Source organism: Polyodon spathula, chromosome 15 (assembly GCF_017654505.1).
Source record: "Polyodon spathula isolate WHYD16114869_AA chromosome 15, ASM1765450v1, whole genome shotgun sequence".
Lineage (NCBI taxonomy): Eukaryota > Metazoa > Chordata > Actinopteri > Acipenseriformes > Polyodontidae > Polyodon > Polyodon spathula.
In genome coordinates this window covers 7,113,598-7,132,588 of record NC_054548.1, presented here as the reverse complement: position 1 = coordinate 7,132,588, position 18,991 = coordinate 7,113,598, and the positions used below count along the sequence as shown (strand labels likewise).

Sequence of the window (18,991 nt, the reverse complement as noted above, 5' to 3'; positions counted from 1 at the left end):
TATATAGGACTATTGTTGTACAAAATATCACGTATATGTGTCTTTTGCTAAAGATGATTCAGTGAGATTCATTTATCTTTATATTACATACAAGGGGCATAAGCTGATATGCAATTGTAACAAATTGTAACAGCACCCCCATCTCACCCTCAGTCTGCTCTTCTGCAGTTCCAGTACCAAAGCTGACCACGCTTCGTCTGCACAGATAGTGATGACGTCAGCCGCAATCTTGCCGGCGAAGAAGTACAGTTGCCATGGTGCCAGCTGCTGGTAGCTACGCGCTTCTATAAACGCTCCCATACAGAAAAGAAAATGATGGAAGCAAAGCTACTCAACTCTTCCTTTACTTAGGGCACTTTGAGCACAGAGGGTTATGGGATATAGAGAGCGGTAGGTATTCGGAAGGGTAAACTTGCAGAGATTTTGGAAGATATATATATATATATATATATATATATATATATATATATATATATATATATATATATATATATATAAAATAACATTCATTTAGACAGTGCATTTACAAAACAAATTATTTTCACCCAAAATGTTTTAAATCCTTTGCAAATTTCAAACCCTGTGTCTGCCTTTCAGGTACGTGTTGATTCATTGCATCCTGAAACCAACCCCAGCATAAGATTTTTTTTCGATTTACGCGCACGTTGTTTAAATCTCTTAAGTATGGCTTGAATTTTTCTGTGTTTATTTTCCTTTTACGGTTTGCCTTTAAGTCTTAAATCGCTACATCCTAATTGTGAGAACATTCTGTTAAATTAGCGGGGAAGAACAACACAACACAAAACGGATACATTGGAAGCTACCTTAGTGATTTTTTTTATCCTTTTTGTACTATTCAATTAAACTGCTTTGTAAAGGCAATTTTAAACGGAACTTGTGATTTAACTGTCATTTAATGAAAGGGTTTGTGTGAGGGGAAACCCATATCTTGGTCACGACTTAAGAGATCCCCTACCTCCTATATAAACAAGGGTTGGTGTTGTTTTTGGGGTGTGTTTGACTGCAATTTAAACCATACCGGCGCTACATATTGTAGCTAGACAAAATCATTTTGTACAGAAAAGTGCACATCGGTTACGCTGTGAGGGTGCAGAATTATTTGTAAAGAAGTAAAAGCAGGTATGCAGAAGGTATCGACCCCAGTGCCAGCCGGCACATGCAGTGTTACAGCATGTCCAGTTGCTTATGTTGTTTGTACAGTACTTGTATAGTTTTATTTAATCATAATATACCTGTATATAGATGCATTTCTGTTCAAAAGTTGTTTTTCTTTATTTTTTATGCAGTGTGCTGGTCTACATTTTAGTATATAAACGCATTTATTTTAAAATGTATCTTATTTGCAGAGTTTCAGAAGTATAGTATCTACATCCTGTGCATGTGTGTGACAGACAGCTATAAGTACTTCCTGGAATTTCAGATTTCCAGAAGCACATGTTCCTGTCACAAAATGATTACCAAAAATGTGGTAAAATATATAGATTTAATACATTCTTCATTTTATTTGCTTTATGGGTTTTCTTTTGACTTTCTTTGACACAAACATGCAAAACTTACTTAGACTCCAGTAAATGAGAAATACAACACAAGATATTTCACCCCCCTCTCTCTCCAGAAGTTTTATTTCAATGCATTAAAAACAGTATGAACATGTTTATTATAAAAGTGCTTATTCTTAGAAATCATTTAAGGCTCTTCCTGTATTGTAACATTGTACAGTGGGGCTGCTTTACTGTTCCAGAAACTATACTACAACAGATTTCCAGAAGAACATGTGGTAGATTGGACTAAGTAACATGTGCCTGCCTTACACTGTATAGAATGATAAGGCATATCCACTCCTAAAATACACAGAATCAGTTTTTCTCAGCTAGGCTTGCACTCCAGTTACCAAAATGAAACACAATTTAAGTCCATGTCCTTTAAGAGTTAAATTACAGGAAGACATAATGAGAAACAAAAATATATACAAAAAGCAAACAGCTTTTTTTTTTAATATAAATAACTTTAAAAGTAATGATATGTACATAATTTTACAACATCATTTACTGTTCACCTCAATATTACTTCTCCATTCTTGAATATTCACACAAATATACACTCCATGTGGCTTACTCTCAGGAAAAACACTACATGAAGTGCCACATATATATTAATTTAGTTAAATAAAAAAAACACCGCTTGCTATTATTGATTATTATTATTGTACTTTTACTGTACATATTCCAGTTTTCCAAAATGAGGCAACACTACCATTTTTCAAGGTGATGTCTGTTGCCATAGTGCTCACAATCTTGCTGAACACATGTTAAAGTTATGCATTTGGTGAGAACTGGATCTGTTACCTTTTTAGTTTATTCTGTGGTATGGCAGGCTTCTTGGAATTACACACATTATATTTACTGAATGGATAACATTTAGTGTACACTGAGTCTGAGGGATGGGCTTATTAAAATAGTTTGTCTGTTTTTGAAGAGGGGATGAATATACTGGGTTTTGCATGGATTTAAATTCTACTTAAATGACATTGTTGAATGACCCTCTGGTGTCCAAACAGTGTGTCTCTGTCACAGATAGTATTCCTTTGCATCTCATCATACACGTGGAGTCCAGTGTTAACGATGCTCAGACAATGTTGTGCAAATTATGAATCGCCCTAATATTTGGGAATATGCAGATATTTTATGAAACAAATGCTTAATTGGTGTTAAATGGACAAGAAATGTCATATCCGCCAATATTTTCTTAAATATTTTACACATCACACCTGGTCTGCTGGGGTGCAACTGTGCCATAAATGCCCAACTCTACAGCATCACAAACCAGTACAGGCTTTTATTCTTAGTTTACCCAAAGTTATATCATCTTATAAAAGGAATCTTAACAAATCGATTGTGTTTAATGTCTCAACCACATTCTCTGTAACCAAGACAGTGTGCTGAATTTCCATGTACAAATACCGGCGATCAGATAATACACATTTGTGTACCAAGGTTATGGAAATCAAATGTCCAAATGAGTATGTGGGTCTCTTTACTGCATTTCTGTCTGCAAAAATACTGAAAATTGCAGGACGGGTCTCTTAGTTATCCAAAGGATTGTATTTATTTAGATCTGCCACCATTTATATCAGTTGAAGAGTCCCCAGTAAACAATGAGCATTGAGATATCTAGCATTGAATAACAGGTTCATATTAGGTGATCCTGTGTGGTTTTTTTGGGTTTTTTTTTTTTTGTTTTTTTTTAAACATGATCTCATTTTAGAATCTATCTTGCATTCATTAAAATACAATGACCAGGCAAATCACAGTTCCAAATTATGCAGATGTGCGGAGCTTGATCTAAGGAAAGATCTCAGATATTGGATTTCAAATAAACATACTTTCTTTTCCAGATGTTGTACTTGTTATATGAACAGAATCCTCAATGAACTTTCACAGTGTGCTGTGTTTATTTCACTCATGTAAACAAACCTCTCTAACATACAGTATGGTGTATCCTCTATATGTCTTTATATGACAGATAATCTAATATATAGGACAGAATACTGTAATCACTTACAATATTTGATTATAGATCACAGGGTATATTCAATCTACTGCCGTCCTGTAGCTCCCTGCTGTTTTCAGCTGTAACATGGTTTATTTTCATAACCTAGGTAACATATTTAAAATGATCTCACTGCCAGTGTTTATATTTTAATATGTATTCAAAATACAAACCTGCAACTTTGTCCAATTAAAAAATATTCAGAAACTGGGAGCTGACCTGCAGGGCTTTTTCTGATTTACGTTCAGGCTACAGTAATGGTGATCATGCAAAGCTAAACAGACACCACTTGATGGCTCCGCACATCCATTTCTCATTTTGACTAAACCAAATTGAAGTGGCTTTGAGCCTTTTAAACGGTTATATGGGGAGTTTTATTATGTTATGTTGTAATTTGTAAAGATGATTTCTGACTAACAAGTAATGGATACTATTTTCAAAAGAAATTTTATACATCGACAGGTTCCTACACATTTTGGCGCTATGACTAGACACAGTTGCTGTAAGTATTTAAGATAAAACAAGACTATGGACTAGGGGAGTTAAAAGCCAAGAAGCCCTGTTCAGATTGATAAATACAAATGGGAGTGGAACAAAAGAGAAAAAAAACACCTGTCAGGTATAGCACAAACTTTTACGTAAATTACCTGTCTCTAGCTCACATTGCTTTTGCTTGATGTATTCTGCAATATAAAAGATGCATCTCCCTGCAAGTACATTGGTGTTTCCATGGGTAAGGCAGTAGATCTGACGTTGTAGGTTTTGTATTCCCCCCCACACACACAACAATTTAAAAACCTTGCAGAATTATCACTTTAAGCTTTCCAAATCACCCTGCAAAGTTTACAAGAAATGCATTACATTACCTTTGCTGTGTCCCATATTGTCTGTATTGCAGGGTTTTATATTTAAACATATTACCAACTCTTTTGAAAATCTGAATCAGATATCACGGGACATAAATCTTACAGCAAAGGTTATGTGTTTTCCTGTAAACACCGCAGGGGGTTCTGGAATACTTTAATGAAGGTGTACTTCAGAGTGAAACCCTTGTTTTCACCTGATATGCTGTGGAATCTAGCGACATCACTAGTGTTCTTGTAGAATATTTTCAATGCAGAAAGGAAAATATATTGTCTGTATCACAGTGCCTGGAATGACCAAGTTCTTATTTGAGTTGAAAACCAGTCTGGCTGTCAATGGGACATCTGAGTGCTATTCCGTATCCAGTGTAGTCCTTGTCTGGTGTACTGAACTAGATGTGTCATACTACTGTGCAGCGACAGCGGTCTCATCAATGTATTAAGGTCATTAAAGAACTCTGGAAGACAAAGAAGGAAGGATTAATAACCTGCTTTGCATAATCAATTACATGCAAACGTATACCTAATTTAGGGTAATACCGATAAAGCCAGGCTTCTACAACCATATTTTTTCTTTTTTAAATTAGGCTTAAACTCGACCATACCCATAAATGGTGCCAAATAAAGTAATTGAAGAATTTTTAAATGTAAGTTTCTAATGCTTTTTTAAAGACTGATAAAATAGCTAAAACCTGATATACTTAAATTGTACAATAATATAATTGTTTCTGACTGGATGCCAAAGGTGTAATACTCTCCTGTCTTCAGTTGACGATGCAGTGACCCTCTACAACGCCACCCTCACTCAGATCATCGACACTGTTGCCCCGCTTACAACCTGCTTGTCACAAGCTTGAGCGCAAGTGGAGGTCTTCTAGGCTAACTGTTCACAGAGAGATTTGGACCAACCATCTTGTTAGCTACAGGCATGCGATCACCACTGCTAGGGTGAAATACTTCTCTGAAATCATAACTATGGGACATGGTAAACCCAATGTTCTCTTTAAGACCAATGACCAAATCCTACATCCAGCCACCAATAGATCCTCTCTCTTACCTGTTGTGATTTCTCCTCTTTTGGAACAAAATTGACAACAACTATTCTATGCTCTCCCACCACAAACCCAGTTTACTACTTGACCACATTGACTCGCCTCCAGTTGACCCTCCTGCTTTTTCCTCTTTTTCTCCTCTATCCATTGCTAATGTGTCCGACCTACTGTTGAAATCAACTACTGCCACGTATTCCCTGGACCCCTAGCCGACTAATCTTGCCCACCTCTGTGCTTCTGATCTTGCTCCTTCCATTATGCACACTCTCAACCTGTCTCTGGACTGAGGCTCGTTTCCTGCTGCCCTCAAGCTTAAACCGGTACTCAAAAAATCCTCCCTTGACCTGGCTGTCTTATCTAATTTCTGTTCCATCTCCAATCTCCCTTTTCTCTATAAAACTCTCAAAAGGGTTGTAGCCAGACAACGGATAACAACCTGCTTGAATCTCTACATTCTGGCTTCTGGCCATATCACAGTACCAAAACTGCTCTGCTGTGGTTTGTGAATAATTTCCTGCTTAATAGTGATGCTGGTGTTTCCTCTGTGCATGTCCTCCTTGACCTAACAGCCACTTTTGACACCATAGATCTTGGCATTCTTCTTGACGCCTTCAGAAGTATTCTAGGATCTATGGAACCTGTCTTTGCTGGATGTCCTCTTATCTAGTCTGTTTTTCTATGCTGGATGCAGTGGTGTTCCAAGCCAAGTCACTTGTGGTGTCCCTCAAAAGTCTGTTCTTGGGCCTCTGCTCTTCAACATCTATATGCTTCCCTTGGGTCAACTCATCCACTAACACAGCCTCATGTTTCACTCTTACGCTGATGGCACCCAGCTCTACTTAAAACTCGACCCTGGAAGCCCCTCTGTCATGGTCCGGCTCAGGTTGCATTCAAGACTCTTCTCTTCAGCTCAACACTAGCAAATTTGAACTCCTTCTAGTAGGATCTAAAACTCAATTTAAGAATCTCAATATAGCTGCCCTGAACCTCGGAAACTGTCTGCTGCTACCTTCCCCCACAGTACGAAGCCTTGGTGTACATCTTGACAGCAACCTCTCCTTTGATGCTTACATCTCCTCCGTGGTCAAACCTTCCTTCTACCATCTTCGAAACATCTCCAAAGTCCGTTTCTACATTTCCCTCCCACATGCAGAGATACTCTATCATGCATTTGTCTCCTCTCGACTCGACTACTGCAACTCCCGGAACGCACAATAAACCCACTGCAGCTAGTTCAAAAAGCTGCTGCCAGGATCCTTACCAGATGTAAAAAAAAAAAAAAACACGAACACGTCGCACCCTGCCTTGCCCAGCTGCACTGCCTACCTGTAAAGTTCAGGATTACTTTCAAAGCTCTCCTGCTCACCTCCTGTTATCCCCAAGCAAAAGTGCATCACACTTGGAGAATGCTAGTTTAGCTTCATGGCTCCGACTCTCTAGAACTCTCTCCCAGCTTTGGTGCGTGTTGCTCCCACCGTCGCTCGCTTTAAATCAAAATTATTTTTACATCCTAGCCTTGTATTTAATGTATTATACATTGTTTTTCACTGTATTTAATGTATTATGCATTAAAAAAAAAAAAAAACAGATAAATACATTTAATTCAAGCCCTGTTATGTCTATCCTGAATGTTGTTAGACATACCTTTGTTTTCTTTGGCTAAGTTGTCAGAAACCTCCCAGTACTCATAGCTGTACAGGACACTATTGGTGATGTTGAAGTGATTTGCTGCCATCTGGTGGATGCGCTGGGGAATGGTGATGAGCATGGAGGAAGGCATAGGTACAGTGGTGCTGCTGCAGCTGCTGCCCTGAGACCCTACGGAGCTGACAGGGGATGGGCTGGGGGACATCGGTGAGGACGTGCCAGTGCTCCTACGACACACAGAATAAACCGGTCACCGTCTTACACACAGCAATAGCATCGTACAAGTGGTTTTGAAGTCACTTTGGGACCACAATGGTGGTATAAATCACTAGGTATTAGTGACTGAAACTCACATTTTCCCCAGTCGCCCATAAAGTGCAGTGAAATGTTATTATCTAGTATTTGCGCTGTACAAAAAGTAGCACTAACAGGCTTGACCTTGAAACTGAATAAGCCATGTGCCTTTAACATGTCAACAAGAGCAATTCCACTGCAGTGGTAAAAGACAAAATTCATACATGTTCATCCCATGATAAAAACATAGAAATCCCACAAAATCTTATAAAATAGTAAAAAATAAAAATCTAAACACAAAACAATGGTGTAACCCATGTTAACTGAGATTCTTTTATGTTATCAACCAAAAATGTCCTGTTTTTTTATGTAAAAAAAAATTAAATAAAGCTGTTCAGAATTTTTATTTACAAATCTTTGCTTATGGTATTTTGAATATTTAAATATAAAAATAAGCAAAACAAAACTGGGGCCCCATGATTCTTTAAGACGGAATACTTTATATTATGTGCAATTTCCATTAATATCTACACGAAAATGCAGATATTCATGTATTCATAATTTTTTTTTTTCAAAGGACGAAGCATGCATAAGAAGTGCAGTAACAACTGTAGTGAACCACCTTCCTCCCCTGCAGTTCCTTACTCTGACACTAGCTCAATGCAAAAAGGTTCAATTTCATCTCAAACACAATTTCACTCACTTTCCACTGCCACTCCATGGGTATGGTACATTGACCGCTCTGGCTGAGGTCTGTGAGGGAGAAAGTGAGAAAAAATGACGAAGCATAAGTAAAAGTCCAGCTATCTCACATTTTTTTAAAATAGTTTTTATTGAATTACCTTTATTGAAGGCACTGTAATTCATATCCTATTGGTACACTCCGGGCCCTGCCCTAGTCACAAAGCTGTAACACTTGAGTTCATTAAACACTGTTTTAAGAAAGTCTAAGAAACTCAAGCTACCACTCAAAACAGCTGACCAGTTAACAGATTTACCATGACCTTGTAAAGACAACCTTTCTGTAAAGTTAATAAACTTTGATAATTGTGATTATGTGCTATGCAAATAATTCCTGATTTAGGGGTAGGGGTGCTAAAGTGTTGCGACTGTCTTAAGGTCACAAACCAGTTGCAAACGAGTTGGAAGTCTAGGGTAAAATGTACTAAACAAGCGTAATGCTGTTAGTGACTTTTTAGGAAATGCTTTGAGGCTGCAGTTTTTCTTTGCGGTTCAGCCTTATATCAATATGTAATTATGGGCATTCCTGCATAAATGGCTACTCACAGCACTGCACCCCTGACTAACTTAAATAAAAAACTGGCAGTATACATCCGACTTATAGGCTACTCATCATAGTACGAATTAGTGGTATAATGTAAAATGTGTTGCTGGTCCTTTGAAATTCGTATTGACGAGAATTGACTGTCCTTCTGTAAGTGTCATAACTTGTCAATGCGGCACCTATGTTGTGTTAATTGTCTAAGCTACTAAATAGGCCAAGTTAAATATTAATAATAATAAAAATGCTAAAATGTGTACCGATGTGTACAATGCAGCAGCAAGATTTATTTTTTTTTACCGGTAGCTTACAGGGTAAAGTGAAAAGAAAGTGTGCTAGGTATTCATTTGATTTTAGTACTGTACTGTACTGTACAGGTCTTCTACACAGATTTATATTTTGACAATGCCATATGTAGCCTACCCCAAACACATTAGTGTTATTTCAGCGCAATGATTTACACATTTAAAATAGAAATGTATGTGTGTGTGATTTTATTGTATTTTTTAAAACCTGATGTCGGACAAGCATATTCGGTTTAGTGAGGGGCTACTGTATGATTATGAAGAGCATTTTGATAGAAACACATTTTTTATTTGGGGGTGAAGGTGGGGTCCCCACTATAGAATCTGATGGGATTAAACTGTCTTTCATTATTTATTAGAAAAAATGTCATACGACGCAATGCAAGAGATCTTGCTAAGATGATGCAACAAATATTTTAATAACAGTAGTATATTGCAACTCTCTTCATTAACATATTTTCTCTTAGTACATATGACAAAATGTATACTTGTATGTATACATATGTATATGCGAACTGTCGCAACAAAAATGCAAACTGCAGTATGTTTGCACTGCGACTGGCCCATGTTAGTACATCCTGCCCTGAATCTTTAAATACTAAAAAGCTTCCCAAACATTTTCTTTAGCTTGCAGTGGCACACAGCCACCACTAGGTGGTAATAGAAGCCTTCATTTTAAATTATCACAGTACAGTTCGTCTGAATGGCATTGAAATAAGTTTGCCTTATGTTTGCAAGCATTGACAGTGAATGTATTTCACCATTTTCCAAAGATAAGAGAGGGAAATCTTCATGCAGATATTGCAACCGCTTTTGGGGTACATTAGGATCGTAATGGGATGATGCTTTAATAAAGAAAGCCTCTGTCTACCTTAAAGAAGTCAAGGAGTGCTTTGGAGTACTTTATAGCAGGGTCCTTCTTCAATCTGAACATTCTCCAGTACAGAAGAGCTAAGCAACGGAAACTGAAAAAACAAAGAGTCCTTTTAAACAGAAATCCATTTAAACAGCATAACAGCACTGAAAAAATCCATCCAAGTTTCAAATACTCAATAATAAAACATTGTCTCAAGTCAAATAACATAATACAAGTTTCATTCAAAAACAGTGCCAATATTACGTTAAGTTGACCTGCAGCTGGTGAATGAAATGTTTTTGTTTGTTTGGTTGTTTTTTCTTTTGGTTGTTTTTTTTTCTTTGTTTAGTTTGTTTTTGCTTAATTTTTGTCATATAATAACATATCAGCAAGTTATATTTTTGATACAGAGTTTAAATGAGTTGCATTACAGTTTACCATTGTTATTTTGGAAAATTATGGAATTCCCCCAAAAAAAGTGCAATATATGTGTTATGTAATGTGATATAATATTTGTGTGTGTGTGTCTGTGTGTGTGTGTGTGTGTGTGTGTGTGTGTGTGTGTGTGTGTGTGTGTGTGTGTGTGTGTGTGTGTGTGTGTGTGTGTGTGTGTGTGTGTGTGTGTGTGTGTTTGTGTGTGTGTGTGTGTGTGTGTGTGTGTGTGTTGTGTGTCAGTTGTGTGTGTGTGTGTGTGTGTGTCTGTGTGTGTGTCGGTGTGTGTGTGTGTGTGTGTGTGTGTGTGTGTGTGTGTGTGTGTGTGTGTGTGTGTGTGTGTGTGTGTGTGTGTGTGTGTGTGTGTGTGTGTGTGTGTCAGTGTGTGTGTGTGTGTGTGTGTGTGTGTGTGTGTGTGTGTGTGTGTGTGTGTGTGTGTGTGTGTGTGTGTGTGTGTGTGTGTGTGTGTGTGTGTGTGTGTGTCTGTGTGTGTGTGTCAGTGTGTGTGTGTGTGTGTGTGTGTGTGTGTGTGTGTGTGTGTGTGTCTGTGTGTCTGTGTGTGTGTGTGTGTGTGTGTGTGTGTGTGTGTGTGTGTGTGTCTGTGTGTTGTGTGTGTCTGTGTGTGTGTGTGTGTGTGTGTGTGTGTGTGTGTGTGTGTGTGAGTGTGTGTGTGTGTGTGTGTGTGTGTGTGTGTGTGTCTGTGTGTGTGTCAGTGTGTGTGTGAGTGTGTGTGTGAGTGTGTGTGTGTGTGTGAGTGTGTGTGTGTGTGTGTGTGTGTGTGTGTGTGTGTGTGTGTGTGTGTGTGTGTGTGTGTGTGTGTGTGTGTGTGTGTGTGTGTGTGTGTGTGTTTGTGTGTGTGTGTGTGTGTGTCTGTGTGTGTGTGTGTGTGTGTGTGTGTGTGTGTGTGTGTGTGTGTAAATATCTGTCAGTTATTTAAGAAAAAGCTATTTGTTTACAATGTAACTATTTAACTACATCTAATAAAATGGTACAGGCTCTTCCACTACTGTATATGTCTGTCACTGGGTATGTGCATCCGCTCTGTGTGATAATAAACAACTTAATCGTACTTAAAATGCTGTGCTGGTACAGAGCTGCTCTGGGTCACAGTACCTTCACTTGTAGGGAATCCTGTCTGTATAATTTCAGTAGGCAAAGGAGTGGCTGGCCTGTGAGACTTCCAAGAACACAAATCACTACCAGCCATTTCGCAGCCCTGTGCTTCAATAACCACTCCTTTCATCTTGTGCTGGTGCCTGCTTCCCAACAGGGCAAGGCCACCCTTTTTTTACAGGGAACATCACAGCTTTTAATGATCTTTGATCAACGCGGCTTTAAGCCCAAGTTATGTTACGTTATTGTATATATTGACTAATTTTCACTTTGCTTTTATCTGGTGTTGAAAATAACCCTTTATTTAAGATTAATACAAAAAATGAAATAAGTAATGTCTTATCATAAAAGCACATTAAAAAATGGGGCACACTGAAACAAAAATGATGAGTTCCCTGTTTCCATCTCCTTAAATCTCTAGAAATACATGCGCTACCTTCTCTTATTATTGCCATTTCAAGCAATCCTTACATATTTGCAGGGAATACAGTGATCCCCTGACTGTTGGTATCTAAACATTTAACAATGTCCTGGGCAAAAGCACTGTTACTCATAATAATGACCATTAAGTAGCCTTGGCAGCTCAGCATAAGGAGTAATAATCAAAGGGTTAAAACTGCTTAGTTTGTTACATAATACCATGAGAAACATCATCAATGGTCTTCTTTTCATTGTGATGAAAACCTGTTGTTTTTTTTAACCCTACTAATACAGGATATACTGACTTTTCCAGTACAACAAAAAAATGTACATACCCTGTTGTATTTTGGTATCATTCACTTCCTGTCCTGAAAGTCTGATTTGCAGTTCGACCATTGGACAGAAATTGAGAAATCGCGCAGGAAGTGACTACATACCCAGCAACAGCAGTTAATTTTTAATTTCGTAGAGTTGTATTGGAAGATCAATATATACTTCAGTAGTTTTGGTATTATTGGCTTTTGACTTTGAAATTATGGACACTTGTAGTCTCTAGATCTGTAAAAGGTTTAGGATATGAGGGTTAAAAGCTTTGGTTTATCTTGTTTGCATTACCAGTTTATAATGCAAGACTGATCTGCTTGTTTTGAGCCAATATGTGTAACACAAAACAACATGCTCAGATTGCGTTTGGAAACTTAAAAGTGTTCAAAACAAGCCAATGTGTAAACAACTCAGGGAACAAGAGCAGCATGAACCAATATATGTATTAGTATATAGGGAAGGCATTGAGTGCCAGGGAAAGGTCAGCTCCTTCACCTCCTGGAATTCTTGCTGGGTAACAATTGATTTACTCACCACAACACAGCAAGCTGTTTGTCTTCCTGACTGGCATGCGGACCTGAGTGGCTATTCAGCCTCATAGCATATCTGTCAAAGCAAGAGAATAGCATTTCAGCAAATCATGCAACCGCAAACTGTGCTTTCACAGAGCATGGAGCCCTTAAATCCTCCACTGGTGCTGTTGCTAGAGGAGGTTCATAACAAAAAAAAATATGACCTTAACTACGAAGTCCAAGTCCCTTATTGTTTTGATGCCTTTGTTTTCCAGACTACAGTACAGGTCAATGTATATAAAAAAAAAATAGAACAAATGTTTTTCTTTTGCAAATGCAGGCCTTTAACATAGTCTCACATACAACACGTGAATATAATAAATCGAAAACAATTAGATAAAGTACACTTTAGTGCACATAGACACCTGGGGTTGCAAATGTAAAACTACATATAAATTAATATGAACACGAGAATACTAATTCCAGTACCAGTAATTCAAATATTTAAAACAATATCTGAGATAAGTGCTCAATTTTACGTAATTCCAAGTCTAATGCAATTGCTGGGTTTTTTTGGTTTGTTTTTTTGGATTATATGTTTTGGGATACAAAATCGCTAATGGCCATGTCATTAGACACTATGAGAAAAAAGGAATAAACAAATCAATAGAACTATATGGTGTGGCAGAAGTTCAGGGAATCTAAGACCACTATGTCACATATGGACAGATGAATGTTATAAAAGTAGTCAGTATGGACAAAAACATTTACATTCTCTACTACTACCTTGTAACTGTAATTTCTATCAACACAAATATTATGCATTTTTAAAAGAGACCTTTTTTCTTTCTTAGACCTAAACCCTTTCCCTAAACCCACTGCTTTCCAATAACACACACAACAGATTTGATACCAATATGCAAGGGTGTTGTTAGCTCAGAAGATATCATGCTTGCCTGTGGGTCTTAAGGAGTGTTTCAGCTCAGAATCTCAACAAACTCCATTAACCAACACTCTACGCAGGCTAGGCAGCACAACGGTTTATGATGCACTGGCTTTTGGCTTAGGTCACAAGTAAAACAAGTTTGGACATAATTAGACATATTGGCACCAAATTACTATTAACTATTCTAGTACTGTTTTGTTGCTGTATCTGCTCTACCCATGTACTGCTGTCACTCATAAACACATAAATACAAAACTATTCAGTGCAAAGTAGTACCCAGTAGTACTAGCAGACTGTATCATATTTCTAGGTGTAGTTCCTAAAGATTTAAAATAAACTGCCCAACCCTTTATCTTTCAGCCATTTCCTCTACTCATCAATATGCAAGACTATAGTCTGTGTTGGTCTGCATATATGTTTTCATTGCTAGTTTCAATTTGAACTCAACACATGCAGTGCTATCATATTTTAAAACCCACAGGGCAACCTGAAGTGACATAATAGTAAGTGACAAGCTACCAACAAGCAACAGTGACTTTAAACTGTATTTTTAACATCTATACATCCAAATGAAAGTAGAAAAAAACAGTTAAAGAACCAAAATATATTCAACACAAGAAATAAGAACTGGTAATAATGTTGCAGGTGCGAATAAGAAATATGAAACTCATTTCAGCTGCTCCTAGAAGAGCAACATGTAACGTGACAACAGGAACTGGCTTGGCCAGTCAAAACAACACCTCCTTCCACTGATGGCCGCCTACCTGATTAGCTCCGCGGTTTCAGAGTACATGGTGTATGGTGATTTGTCTTCAACCGGGCCTTCTTCCATTGCCTTCCCACACTCGATGAACGACAGTGCTGCATCAATGTAATTCACTGCCTTTCCAAACTTGTCACACTGTTCAAGAAAACATTGCATTGATATTCAATGTACTCGTTCTGCTCTATAAGAATTGTAGCGATTGTTCAAAGTGCAGTTTTCCCAACATGCTGTGAGATATAACAGTTTTATTTCACACCGGTGTCAAAATAGTGAAGAACTAAAGCATTGAAAATAAATGTTCTCTTACTTTGTGTACAGGCCTAACTCTCATTTTTTCGCATTGCAGGGAAACAAATTAATTACACAATTTTGTTTTTTATATATTATATTCCACAACCTTGTTATCCCACCAACAACCAACCAAAGCAGGAAGGCATTTACACCTGAATTAAAAACTTGTATTACTCTTACTTCATAATGAATAGTGCTTATAGTATAAACAAATGCTTAGAATACATCTCAATGATGACTTAGCATCCTATTACCATATAGCATATGTAGCAGACTCACCATTGCATCAGCTTTATGCTTCATCCTTTTAGCCTCCTGCATGTAATAATCTGCATTGTGTGCGCTAAAGAATAAAGCAGATAAATTAAACCAAGAAAAAAATACGTACAGTATTGGCACCCTACACTTAATATGTTTTAGTGAACATTAGCCACTAATTAATATGACAGACCAAAATAAACAATTTCTGGTAGTTTAACAAACAATCTTTATATAAAAAACAAAAGCACTTAAGCAATTTCAAATATTTGTTCATGAGTATTTGGCACCTTTACATTAAAAGTCTGTACAAATTGAATAGAACTTATTAAAACAATATATAAATTGATTGAAAACCATTCCACAAAGCGGCACTAGAAAGTCAATGGGCTCTATGTACTAATATTACTGACGTGTTCGTAAATACTGCGAGTTTGTAGCCTCCGTCCTTCGCAGAATTTCTGCGTGCAATGTACCAAACAGATCTTTTTCGTGAACAACTATTGTAGTTTCACCGCAAGTTTGCAAACAGCATAAATTACATGTCATTATACAGGAGAGATCAGCGTTTGCATCTCATTATAAATAGATTTGCAAAGCCCTAAGTCTATATTTTGTGAGTAAAGTAAACATTACAATTTAATAGTGTAGCGCAGACCCTGGGCACAGCGAAAACAAACCAAAACGTTATCTAAAAGAAAGGGTCCCCAAAAACGGAAAGCATGAATAAAACTAAGCTTGTTTCTATGTATGATAGTTTAACATGGTACACATGCATGGTAATTCTGCACCCTAACCATGCTTTAGTACATGCTTTCAGCACTTCAATTTAATTTAAAAATATCACAGAAAGCTTTTGTTTGAGTCTATGTATATTTTAGTTGTGTAAAGGAAATAAATACAGTTCATACAGCAGGCTATGGAGGTAAATACTTTTAGGCTATTTTTGTCTATGCACTACATCAGTAACTTTAACTCCAAAACATGCTCCTGTCAATCTGTAATTTGACGGTTAAAAAATCTGTATTTTTTGCTCTGCACGGTGGTCACAACATAACCGGTCTCTATTGGTGACTACAGGGGGGACACTTTGGTGATCCGGGAGGATGGACCCGTCTGATGACCGGTTAACACACGGCGGGGCAGTCCACTTTGCCAATACTCGCCGCCCCTATGAGAGGCTGGATTTGAACCTGTGATCCCCAGGCTATAGGGCACATCCTGCACTCCACGGAGAGCGCCTTTGCTGTATGTGCCACTCGGGAGCTCCCGGTACTGTATGGTATTATTGTTCAGCCAACACCTGCCCCCTGCCATGTTGCAGGAGACACTGCACTGTGCTCTGACTAGATAATTTGAGAAAATATTGAATCTTTATGAGCTCTGTCCAGTTATTCGCTTGGATTGTGGTATCAGAGCTTTAGTTTCTTGTACTGTCCATGTAATTTAGGGATACCATGTTTGCAGATTGAAACACTTTTATTTTCTTCAATTCACCAAAGCCACACCAACTCTGAAGCAGTTAAAATAACAGTATATAACAATAATACAATAATACAATAACTTAAGAAATTAAACATCGGGTGTGTGTAGGCCTATTGCAGGTGATAACAACTACATATTTTCTTTATATTGTCATCTTATTACATGTAAATGTACAAAAAGCCAGATTAAAAAAATAGATCAGCCATTTAAACACGATAAACACATGCATCGGAATGATTAAAATAATCTGTAAGGGTGTTTATTTTATGTTTGATAACACAACCTAATAAATTATTCTTCTGTGATGCTGCAGAGCACACCGATGCAGTTTTGTATTTATTGCCATTGTTATTTAATATAGACTTAATAAATCATTTTTTGAGGGGTTCATTTTTTTTTTAAAGTAACCAAATGCTTGCAAATGTTTAAACAGGAAGTTTCACATACAAACAGATAGTTGAATCTACACCAGTGAGTTTATGCGTAAAATAACAGCTCAAACCAAAGTTGTAAATCAGCAAAAAATTATGATACATCAAGGGTAAGCGCAGAACTTTGTTATTGGAACGGGATTTATACTGTAGCGATCTCAGGCAGGTGTATCACACAGCCAATCCACATACAGGCGGAGAGCGGGCTTGAAATGAACAGCAGTAATAAAACTACCACAGCAGGGATGAAACTAAGCTATGGGAGTGAAACTACAAAAGAAAAATCAATACATAGAGCCCAATAACCAGAAAAAAGGTCATTTCAAACATTTAATTCACTTTTGAGAAAAGCACTCGTAAAACAAACTACAACAAAGGAAATAGCTATAGAACACTGTCAAAGAAATATGGAATACCAAAGTTCACAATCAGAAAAATAATCAAGAAGTACCACAGAACAAATTCAACCGAAACACTTGAAAGAAGTGGACATCCAATTGTGCGCACAGTGCCTGAAGGAAATATAGACAACATTGTACAGCAATTGTGTAGATAGGACACTAGTCAATATATATTTAACTATTTTTTAACTGTTAGCTTCAATAGGCAGGACCAAAAATGTCAAACTTAAAAGCCTTCAGTTTTTTTTCACACTCACACATCATCGAAGTGCAGCCGAGGTCTCCTGGAATCCCTCTGCCACTGGGGCACAGTCCACGGCTCACGCTGGCTTTGATGGCTACTGCCGAGATGGATGTTCTCCAAAACTGCATGGTGCACTTTCTGCACACAAAACAAAAGATCAATAAGGATTCATTCGCAAGCCAAATCCATTTACAGATTGCTAATAACTCTATCACAAATGGCCTGTGCGGCACCAGACAGTAAAAAGTAACAAAGCACACACAGCAACACTATTGCATTGTAATGCTGTCCTTATAGGAATACATGCCCTCCCTAAAGGTCTTAATGCATGGAAACAAAATCCTGATATTTTTCCCAGCTCATTCTTGATCACCATATTGTTTCTCCTTCAATCATCTGCAGAAAAGCCGTCACACACAAGATTTCACCTGTTTACAGGACCAGTCCTCGTGTTTGTGAGAAACAACGATCAGATCCAGTCACATTGGAGAAACCTATTATTTCACCCTTGCTGGTGAACTCATGAGGTACAGTTTTGTGACTAGGGCCCACAATCACTTTTTGCAGTAACTGTCATTTGACTTTAGCATTTTTTGCTATTTGTTGGTGTTTGCAATCATTCTGGGTAGTTTCTGTGGCTTGAATAGTGAGTTATCTTTTCTCTAAATCTCCATTTACATGCTTTGAACTAATTTTAAGCTTGTCTGAAGTATCGGGACTGGACATTCTTCCTTATTGCATTCAGTCCATGTCACAATGTGACCTTTCAACTTTGCCAGCCCCACCTACTCTTTGTCTATATAAATAGGTGGGGCAGGCAGAGTTGAAACAATTAGGAAGGATGTCAGAACATAACAATAAGGTGTTTTGAGGCTGAAAGAAAAATCCCTGTAAAACACCTCTGGTCAGCTCGTGTGTATCCATGTACATAAATCTGACTGTCCATCAATGGTAATCAAATGCAGCACCTGGGGAGCAAACTTACATTCATCTCTGGCGCGGGGGATTTGATCTCCTGCTTGCGGTATTTGCAGACAGAGCCAGGAGTCAACCCACTGCTGTCCCTCAGTATGTCTAAAGAGCGGAAGTCACAGCCGTTCAATCTGTGTTCTAACTGGTCAGACATTGAAGACAGCGGGGACAGAAGCCTCCTGTCGCTTTTACTAAATGGTTCAGGAAAGCTGAAGGAAAGAGACAGTATAATCTATTAGGAGACATTTATGTCTGAATTCCTGAAGCATGTTTCCAACAAATATTACACCGTGTAACAATTTTTTTTTTTTTTTTTGTTCCTGGGTAGTAAGTGTTATTTCCTAATTGCTTATGCCTCAAAAGTATAGAAAATGGCTATTATTCCCCACAAACTTTGCTTTTGTGACCAGGACAGTGATATTCCAAAATATCACTATTTCCAATGGGAAAACGGGCAAATGTGTGTCTTTTTGTTCACATAAAGTCAGAAAAAAACAACATATGAATCCAAATTAACATGTATTTAT

The 18,991-nt window shown here is 37.7% G+C and overlaps 1 protein-coding gene across 2 annotated transcripts in view; it reads right to left on the bottom strand.

Annotated features, from left to right (window-relative positions):
* Window positions 1-1,625: 1,625 nt before the first annotated feature.
* Window positions 1,626-18,991, bottom strand: part of LOC121327569 (AF4/FMR2 family member 3-like) — a 66,048-nt gene continuing 48,682 nt past the window's right edge. For both annotated transcript variants that reach the window (XM_041271661.1, XM_041271663.1), the window contains exons 11-19: window positions 18,478-18,673; window positions 17,506-17,630; window positions 14,953-15,016; window positions 14,381-14,517; window positions 12,693-12,764; window positions 9,885-9,978; window positions 8,130-8,179; window positions 7,130-7,359; window positions 1,626-4,891 (exon numbers count right to left, since the gene is read on the bottom strand). In XM_041271661.1, the coding sequence (XP_041127595.1) occupies window positions 4,767-4,891; window positions 7,130-7,359; window positions 8,130-8,179; window positions 9,885-9,978; window positions 12,693-12,764; window positions 14,381-14,517; window positions 14,953-15,016; window positions 17,506-17,630; window positions 18,478-18,673 (1,093 nt within the window). In that variant the 3' untranslated portion in view covers window positions 1,626-4,766. The remainder of the gene's footprint in view (window positions 4,892-7,129; window positions 7,360-8,129; window positions 8,180-9,884; window positions 9,979-12,692; window positions 12,765-14,380; window positions 14,518-14,952; window positions 15,017-17,505; window positions 17,631-18,477; window positions 18,674-18,991) is intronic.